Source organism: Capsicum annuum, chromosome 1 (genome assembly GCF_002878395.1).
Source record: "Capsicum annuum cultivar UCD-10X-F1 chromosome 1, UCD10Xv1.1, whole genome shotgun sequence".
In the NCBI taxonomy this organism is placed as follows: domain Eukaryota; kingdom Viridiplantae; phylum Streptophyta; class Magnoliopsida; order Solanales; family Solanaceae; genus Capsicum; species Capsicum annuum.
In genome coordinates, this window is record NC_061111.1 from 200,914,088 (window position 1) to 200,923,621 (window position 9,534).

The following is a 9,534-nucleotide window of genomic DNA, read 5'->3' on the forward strand; positions in this document are numbered from 1 at the left end:
ACCCTCTACTTTGAAACATTGATTGATATACCCTTGGTCATAATTTGAGAATAAATTTACCTTCGATTTTATACTTTGAGTCAAATTTACCTTAGTTGTTATGAAACTTTTCACATGTATCTTTGTTTTAACAGAAAAATTTAAATCAACGTTAAATGACTTATTTTTTTAAAATAAAACACACCTTAATCTAACTCGTTCAATCCGACCCACAAAAAATTACACAAATAAATATAACTCTCCCTCAATTCTGTCGGTTGAATTTTTTAATGAACAAATATATTCTCTTTTAACGTGCTGCATTGATAGGTTGTTTATAAATGAACAAAAAAGAAAATGGAAGCATGAAATTAGAGAAAATATACATGAAAAACTATGTTCCTCCTTAAGTTATGTTCAAATTTCAAAATTTAATATGCAAGTTTATGTGAATCTAGATTCTAGAATCAATAGATATGTTTTCTGAACAAATGATATGATGAAAAAATTGTGTAGATCCAAATTATATATAAAGATATAAAAATAAAGAGATGTCATAATCTGCACATAAGGAGACTATCTTAACTCAATCAGCAGAGACATAAAATAATATATTTAATGTTTTTTTCAAAGTAGAGAAATATAAAGGTAAATTTTCTATAGTAAATGGGTAAATTTAATTCTTTTCCTAGTTGGAAAATATGGACATAGGTTGAAACAACATGGGAAGGGAAGAGAGCATGTTGTGCCCGTAGGATGGACCCATTTGCCCGAAACAGCGACCCGAAATAAAAAACCCTAGATACATCTTTGTGCCATCATAGTGTGTGCATATTCCTCTCTCTCTATCTCATCCTTGAGCTTCACTTTCATCTTCAAAACGGCTAAACAATCTCACAGTCGCATTGAAGAACACAGAAAGAAAGTTAAACAAAGAGAATAAACCTAGTACAGTTTCCAATCATGTCGGACGTTGTGTCTATGGAAGAAATCAGAGCCATTGCTGATAGGCTTCAGGTCGATCTTACCCAAATCGATCTTGATTCCATTCAGCTTCCTCCTGGTGATAATTTAGGCATACCCAGGTCTCATTCTTGATTTTTCTTATCCTTGTACTTTTATCTTTTGATTAATGTTAGTGGGTTTTGTTTCTTTGCCGTAAAGTTTTATCTTTTTTTTTTTTTTTTTTCTGTAAGAGTTATTGAGTTTGAATTTATGGGTTTAGTTAAGAGTCTCATATTCCTACCCAGTTCAATCATATTCTTTCGTTTTCTGTTACTTCTATGTGTTTATGTTTATGGGTATTTGTTTCTTTTCGGTAAAGTCTTAATCTTGTAATTAAAAAATAAAAATTATTGGGTTTGAGAGGCTCTGAAGATTGGAAAGTTTTAGTATTTATATTGAGTGTTTGAATTTGTTGGTTTTATTTTCATATGGTTTCCTACCCAGTTCAATCATATTCCTTCTATTTCTGTTGTCATCTGTTGTTTCTTGTACCTCGATTGTTGTATTGTTTTTGTTTTTCCCTTGCACTTTATCTGTTCATGTTTATAGGATTTTCTTTGCCGTAAAGTTTTATTTTTTTTCTTTTTAAAGAAGATTATTGGGTTTGAATTTGATGGCTTTGGTTGATATGCTCTGAATGTTGGAAGGTCTTAGTCTTTTTATTGGGTGTTTGAATTTGTTGGTTTTATTATTATATTTCTACTCAGTCCAATATATATATATTCATAGGGATTGTTATGTATGGTTTTTTTTCCTATGATGTAAAGTTGGGATTTCTCTTTCTCTTCTTTTATTGAGTTTGTGAATGTGGTTCATACATTGTAAAGATTTGAATTTTTAGTGTTTTCTTGTGTTTTGGATTTATGGTTTTTGAAGATTTAAATTATATATGGATTTTGAATGTCTTACGTTTTGCATTGTGAGTTTTGAATATACAGTTCAATAATCTCTATTTATGTATGATTCTTACTGTTTTTTTTGCTGTTAAGTTTGATATATTAAGCCTCTTCGTTTGGAAGATAGAATTTTAAGGGTTTTTGAGCCACGGGTTTTGATATCATGATTTATATTTTCTTACCAGGTCTCTCTCTCTCTCTCTCTCGATATATATTTATATATATATATAAAGGGGCGGATCTAGGATTTTCAGTGATGGGGTTTAGTAGTACATATACGGATTAGTCGAAGGGGGTTCGGTCTCTATTATTTATACATAAAAAAAAAATTTACCATGTAAAAATAGTATAATTTTCCTACGAAGGGGGCTCGGATGAACCCCCTGGAATACATGTACATCCGCCATTGTATATATATATATCGGTTCTTATGTGTTCTGCGTAGTTTTGTTTCTTTTGTTTTAAGTTTAGATTCTTCTTATAATTTTTTATTGGTCTTTAGATCATATGCTGTGATTTCTTAAACTTTTCTTGGGTTTTGATTTGTGCGTTTTTTGGATGTGATGAGGTCAGTGATGATGATGACTTGTTGGAGGAGGACTCCTTGGAGTTTGATCAAGGTTTTGAAAACATACTGGTGGTGGACAATCTTCCAGTTGTGCCTAAAGAGAAATTTGAGAAATTGGAAGGAGTGGTTCGGAAAATTTACGGCCAACTTGGTGTTATTAAGGAGGGTGGTCTCTATATGCCAGTTGATCCCGAAACTCAGAAAACCCTTGGGTACTGCTTCATCGAGTACAATACCCCCCAGGTACTCCAATTTGTCTCTTTTAGCAACCATAGAGTATCTCATTTTATAGACAGAAATGCTTGAGACTTGTAGTAGAATTGTTGAGAGATTTGATCTATTAGTTCTTCTACCATCTTTATGTTTGTGGCAGGTAAATATGTTGTTTCTTTCTGGACTTTTGATTAGTACTTTCTATGTGCGGACCTCACTTAGGGTAGGAAGAATATTACTCCCTCTGTCCCAAATTAGGTGACACTCTTCTCTTTTTCGACGGTCCAAAAAGAATGACATCTTCTTATAATTAGTAATAATTTAATTTTAAAATCCCCATCATGATGTTTTGTAGCCACACAACTTTTTATCCCTTATTTTAGACCACAAGTTTCAGAAATGTTCCTTTATTTCTTAGACACCACCTAGTCAAACACCATCACATAAATTGGGAAGGGGGAGTATGTGATTATGAATGGATAAAAGATATGTAAAAATGTAAAGTCAGCAAAAGAAGTAAAATGCTCACAGGCTAGCACCATGTCATCTACACTGAGAAATTATAAAGTGTCATAATCTGTTCTTTAGTTAGAAGCTGATTATAAACATGTCTTGGCTACATCCTAGATTGTCGTTCTTTAAGTCGTGCTTGTGTGATATGGATATGAGGAATTCATATGGTTCAAGTGTTGTGATCCATGGCATACGAAGTGCAGGAAGTTGTTCAGTGTTCACTTGTTCATGTACTCTTTTTGATTGTTATATCCAACTATGAACCAAAAGGTAGAAATGGATCTGCAATGTCTGAAACTGACCAGTGTACTGATGCTTACTGTAACAAAATAGCAGTAAAAAGTCATCTTAAGTTTTCATGACCATTTATGCATTTCTAGGTAGGCATTACCTCAAAAGAGGGGCCAAACTCATAATTAGTATACTGCCTTTGCCAGTGTGAATGCTTTGTTGTTGGAGTGTCTAGACAACCTAGGAGCTCCACTTCAGTGATGCATGACTAATATTTCAAATTGTATGAATGTTCATGTGTTATTGTTCGTTTATCCAGTTCGCCATGCCTGTTTATGTAGTCCACTTCATGTAATTGAAGTTGGCATATGAAGCTATGTTTATTCGGATAATCAGTATCATGTTGCTGTTTTTCCTGCTTTAGGAAGCTGAGCTGAGTAAGGAGAAGACACATGGGTACAAGTTAGACAGGTCACATATATTTGTTGTTAACATGTTTGAAGACATTGAGAAGTTCTTGAATATTCCAGACCAGTGGGCCCCACCAGAGATCAAGCCTTATGAACCAGGGGTTAGGCTCTTCATCCACTCTGGCTTTTTCCTCAGCCAGAACTGAGTGTTAATTGCTAATGTCAGTTTTTCATTCATGTACTATTGCTGAGATGTTTGTGTCACTGTCAGGAGATGCTGCTAAAGTGGCTTACTGATGAGAAAGCTAGAGACCAGTACGTGATTCGGGCCGGCAATGACACCGAGGTCCTCTGGAATGATGCAAGACAATTGAAGCCTGAACATGTTTATAATCGTCTTGTAAGTGTAATTGTATTTTTGTTGTGCTCATTTAGCTATCCATTCTTGGTTGTTCTTATTTGTACTGTTTAGTGTATCTCATATTTTCAAAAACTAAAGTGCCCCTGTACAGAAATTGCATCCTTCCAAGGATATTTTTTTCTTCTATTCAGATGCGTCATTACTAAACTTTGCTAATGATGTCTCTTTGAGTGCAGTTCTGGACTGAGAGTTTTGTTCAATGGTCCCCTATGGGAACGTACTTGGCTACAATTCACAGACCAGGTGCTGCAATTTGGGGTGGTGCTACCACTTTTGAACGTCTCATGCGCTATGTACATCCTCAGGTTAGTTTTGTGCTTATTCTGTAATAAAATGTTGCAAGTTTCTGTGATTTAGCTTTACAGGCTTTAAATGCAGGTAAAACTGATTGATTTCTCCCCTGGTGAAAGATATCTGGTGACATACAGCAGCCACGAACCAAGTAACCCTCGTGACACTCACGTAAGTCTCAGCTTTGTCGTGTTTGTGTACCCCGTTGTGGCCATACTGGATTCTCTCTAATACAGATTTCTTTCAGAGGGTTGTGCTAAATATTTTTGATGTGAGAACTGGAAAAGTGATGAGAGATTTCAAGGGAAGCGCTGATGAATTTGCAGTTGGAGGAACTGGAGGTGTTACTGGCGTGTCTTGGCCAGTTTTTAGGTAAAGCTTTGATCTTATTGTTAGAAACATTTTCTATGACTTCTTTTCAGTTATTCCTAACATCTGTAAACTCTTGCATGCTTGATTCCATACCTAAATATGGAAAGTCTCAGAAATATAATGAAAATTGGATGTAGTGGGATACTCATCTGCTTTCTTTTTGAGACGATTTCAGGTGGAGTGGCGGTAAAGAGGATAAGTACTTTGCAAGAATAGGAAAGAATGTCATCTCTGTTTATGAAACAGAGACTTTCTCACTTACTGACAAGAAATCTATCAAGGTTGAAAATGTTATGGATTTTAGCTGGTCGCCAACAGATCCAATTCTTTCACTTTTTGTTCCTGAATGCGGAAATCAGCCTGCCAGGGTTTGTTCTAAAATTATGCAAGTCACCAGTAATTTGGAGGAAGTAATTGTTTTTTCATTTGAACTAAACCTGTATTAAATTGACAGGTCAGTCTTGTGCAAATCCCAAGCAAAGAGGAGTTGAGGCAAAAGAATCTCTTCAGTGTCAGTGATTGCAAAATGTATTGGCAAAGCAATGGAGACTACCTTGCTGTCAAAGTTGACCGGTACACGAAAACTAAGAAAAGCACTTACACTGGTTTTGAGCTGTTCAGGATCAAAGAACGAGATATTCCAATTGAGGTTTTGGAGCTTGACAACAAGAATGATAAAATTATTGCATTTGCTTGGGAGCCCAGGGGTCACAGATTCGCTGTCATCCATGGTGACAACCCCAGGCCAGATGTCAGTTTCTACTCCGTGCGGTCTGGCCCTAACACAGGCCGTGTTTCAAAGCTGACTACTCTCAAGGGAAAGCAGGCTAATGCTCTCTACTGGTCACCTGGAGGCCGCTTCATTATCTTGGCTGGAATGAAAGGTTTCAATGGACAGTTGGAGTTCTTTGATGTCGATGAGCTTGATACCATGGCATCTGCTGAGCATTTTATGGCAACAGATGTCGAATGGGATCCAACCGGAAGGTAATTGCATCCATCTCTCATCAGTTTTGCCCGCAAGACCTTCCTGTTTGGTCCTTATGCTTTTTGCTTTATTTTTGCAATTCAGGTATGTAGCGACAGCTGTTACTTCTGTTCATGAGATGGAAAATGGATTCAACATTTGGTCTTTCAACGGAAAGCTGCTGTATAGGATACTCAAGGATCATTTCTTCCAGGTAACACAGTCTGGCCACGCGTTATTTGCGAGGAAAAGCCTAAAAAAGTCCCTTATTTTTTGGTCTTAGACTCAAAGTCATCCCCTTCTTTTTTTTTTATATAGAGCACTAATAGTCCTTAATATTTTTAAAATTGGCCCATTTTTAGTCTCTTCTCAAATACCAGTAATTTTAATGGGAGAGAGCTAGCTACTGGTCATGGAAGATGTGACTCCCTCCCTCGTAAATCCAAACTTTTCATCTTTATTGTTTCTTCTCTTACAAGTAGATCTGGAAAATCTCTTTGAAGTATTATACAGTAGAATTTGATGCTAAAGTGCGAACATACTTCCAAGCGCCACTTATTATATCTGCTCTGCCATCAGCATGCTACTTGCTGCACATTGATTTTTTTCCCAATGTTTTACACTTTTCATTTTTAATAGCATATATTAAGATTTTCATTAAGAGTTGCTTTGACTGAAAAAGGCAAGAACGGTGAAATTATAAGAGGGTAATAGCCATTTTGTGAGATGCACGTATTTTCTCTAATCCATTGTTCAAGAAGTCACAGGCATTTAGTGATGATAAAAGGTTGTGATCGTTTGGCGTATTCCGCGGTTGCACAAAAAGGGCTGTTTAAGTATTAAAGCTGAATTGCAGGATCCATGTTAGGATTCTCTAGTATGTACGCGAGTTGCACGACAATTGAACAAGGAATTACGAGTTTATATGGTCAACAAGGATCAAAGTTGACTCCTATTTTTTACTCTCTTACTGAAGTTACACCATAGATATCTCTTTTGAGTTTTGTTGCTTTAGTAAAACTCGTCTTCTCTTAGCATGATACATCCCCTTTTCAAGTTTAACTTAAGTCATACATTTTCGTATGACAACTATAACTAACATTGCTTTAGGAATTGTTCTCTGGTCTCAACCAAGCATCATACTACTCAGTAGCAGTTACATGCTAACTATCATGCCATATAAAGACAACTTTGTGATCGAATCAATTATATGCAGTTTGAAAGCATATCCCTTTTTTATATTGTAGTTGATGTTTCACAATCAAGGCAGATGTTGCTAAAGCATGATTACAGCATCTAGTTGTTGGACTTTGGTTTTTTTATTTGCTTGATTTTTTGGCATCAGACAGTCAAATAAAACGACTTCCAAGAATAGAAAATCACATACTAAAATACCAAGGTTGGTCTCTCTTATGGAAGAGAAGAAATGCCGAGAGGTCCTGAATTTTGTGGGGGAAATAATTTCATCTGAGCAGCTCTGTTAAAACAATAACTGGAATGAGACTAAAAAAGGTGCATCAATTTAGAGAACAAGGACTATTAGTGCTTCATGTTAAAGAATATGGATGAGCTTGAATTTATGCTAGAAGATAAGGGGCTATTTACCCCTGCTCCGTTACTCCTTGTTTCCTATCTATAAGCGACGATAACGCGTCTCAAATTATTTAACCTCCTAAATTATATGTTGGGGATGGTTAGCTCCCCCCCCCTCCTTTCCTCGTCTTCCTCTCTCCCTTTCTCTCTTTCAATGTGCTTTCTTTGCACAATTCCATGGTGCTCTAGGGCTGGGTCTATGTTAGTGAGTGTGCTAGGACTTGTGTCTTCTCAGCACTAGGTAGGTTTCTGGCAGTTTTTACTATGTTCGTTAAATATGTTAGGACCTGTTGTCTTTTTGAGTATATATGCTTCAAGTTTCCCTGTCCTATTGTCTTGTATTTGCTGTGCGGTTGAATGCGTTGCTTGGTTATGCCTTCTTTTTATCTGAAGTTATATGCTTTTATCCGCTACGTAACCTATTGTATGCTCATACATAGCAATGCTTCTTGTTTCCTGCAGTTTTTGTGGCGCCCTAGGCCACCATCCTTCTTGAATAAGGAAAAAGAGGAAGAGATAGCTAAGAACTTGAAAAAATACAGCAAGAAGTATGAAGCAGAGGATCAGGATGTTTCATTGCAGTTGAGCGAGCAAGATCGTGAGAAGCGAAAGAAGTTGAAAGAAGAATGGGAAGCATGGGTTAACGAGTGGAAGCGGTTGCATGAGGAGGAGAAAATGGAGAGGGAAAGGTTGCGTGATGGAGAAGCTAGTGATGAAGAGGAGGAATACGAGGCAAAGGAAGTTGAAGTAGAGGAAATAATAAGCGTTACCGAGGAGGTTATTCCTTTTGAAGAGAGTCAACAGTGAATTCAAGAGTTTGAGAATCCCCAGTCCAACGTTTTCTGCGCGAGCTGCTTAAGTAGAAGCTGAGCTTTAGGTAGGATATTTGGTTAAAAACTTGCTTTGTTCCAACTCATTTTCTTTAATTTCACTGTTGGTTGATTATATATTCGGAGTTTTGTCTGTTAACTAGTCCGAAAATCCTGTTGCCCTTTGTTATGAATATGATTTACAGATACTTTTTCATCATTTTTGGTTGGGTATCTATGATTTTGGCTACACAAATAGGGGAGTTCAGTTGTGATTTATGTGCAAATGTTTGTGGGTTGGCTCTTGACAAAAGTAAACTGTGCATAAACTGTTTATCAACATTTATTCAGAATGTGGTTTGCAGATGGGCTGATAAAGTATCATGCCATCAAATAACATGAATCACTTTTTGTAAAATCTTTTTCTTGAACTTCTTATTATACATACATACATACATACGGCCCATGGGTTTGATTCTCTTAATGACCACTAATTATTTGTATTATTTGGAAACATTACATGATACCGCAGCTTAGCTTACTATTATTATTTTGAATTTTATTTACATCTCTTCAAATCATCGGATACATTAGTTTTTTCGACCTTGGTTTTCTTCACCCGTTTTAAGTATTTCCTCATCTTTATCATGCTCAACGTTCCCATAATTCGAGTCTAAATCTTCCACCTGGGATAATGACTATGGATTTATTAAGGTTCTCAACTTTCAGGCAAAATCGTTTAGGTTTTTTTGAGTTCATAAAAAGCAACCAACTGGTGAATCTCATCAATCAGTGACGTCGATTGGTGACTCTCTCGGTTTAGAAACAATAGTGGGGTGTGCTCGCCGTGGAATTGATATCTATGGGTTTCGGTGGGCGGCGTTAATGGATGATCCCGATGGAGGGAGTATTTTTATGGTGTTAATGGCGGATGGATGGAAGGTGCAGATGGAGGAGGTGAAAAATGGAGCGGTGAAGGACATGAAGATACATCATGAGACCGATTATAAAGAGTACAAATGCTATTTATCGTACTGATTTTATTTTAGGGGGGCAATTCATACCAAAAGGTTCGAAGAAGGAAGGGCGCATAAGAGTAAAAACGCAGGTGGGCGCCGCCCTTTTGAAAGCTTAGCAGCTAGCTGCGAGACCTGTCAAGTTCCGTGCTATGTGTGATACTATGAATGCCCTACAAGAGGAGGGACCGAAGACTGGCAAGCAATATTATTGCAAGACCGAAAAGAACTTGTCGCGGGAGCAGAGTCT

The 9,534-nt window shown here is 36.8% G+C and overlaps 1 protein-coding gene across 1 annotated transcript; it reads left to right on the plus strand.

The window, feature by feature from the left end:
- Positions 1 to 651: 651 nt before the first annotated feature.
- LOC107844072 (eukaryotic translation initiation factor 3 subunit B) lies at positions 652 to 8,488 on the plus strand. The gene is made up of 11 exons (XM_016688572.2): positions 652 to 1,064; positions 2,454 to 2,691; positions 3,830 to 3,976; positions 4,087 to 4,215; positions 4,413 to 4,541; positions 4,615 to 4,698; positions 4,775 to 4,899; positions 5,075 to 5,267; positions 5,354 to 5,886; positions 5,972 to 6,080; positions 7,922 to 8,488. The coding sequence occupies exons 1-11, from the start codon at positions 943 to 945 to the stop codon at positions 8,264 to 8,266; spliced, it is 2,154 nt and encodes a 717-aa protein (XP_016544058.1). The 5' UTR covers positions 652 to 942; the 3' UTR covers positions 8,267 to 8,488.
- The last annotated feature ends 1,046 nt before the right edge of the window (positions 8,489 to 9,534 follow it).

Bases quoted from the DNA above. Each gene is read 5' to 3' on its own strand.
- LOC107844072 (XM_016688572.2), top strand. From the start codon at position 943: ATGTCGGACGTTGTGTCTATGGAAGAAATCAGAGCCATTGCTGATAGG. The intron at 3,977-4,086 runs GTTAGGCTCTTC...TGTCACTGTCAG, and splicing joins TCAAGCCTTATGAACCAGGG to GAGATGCTGCTAAAGTGGCT. The intron at 4,699-4,774 runs GTAAGTCTCAGC...GATTTCTTTCAG, and splicing joins GTAACCCTCGTGACACTCAC to AGGGTTGTGCTAAATATTTT.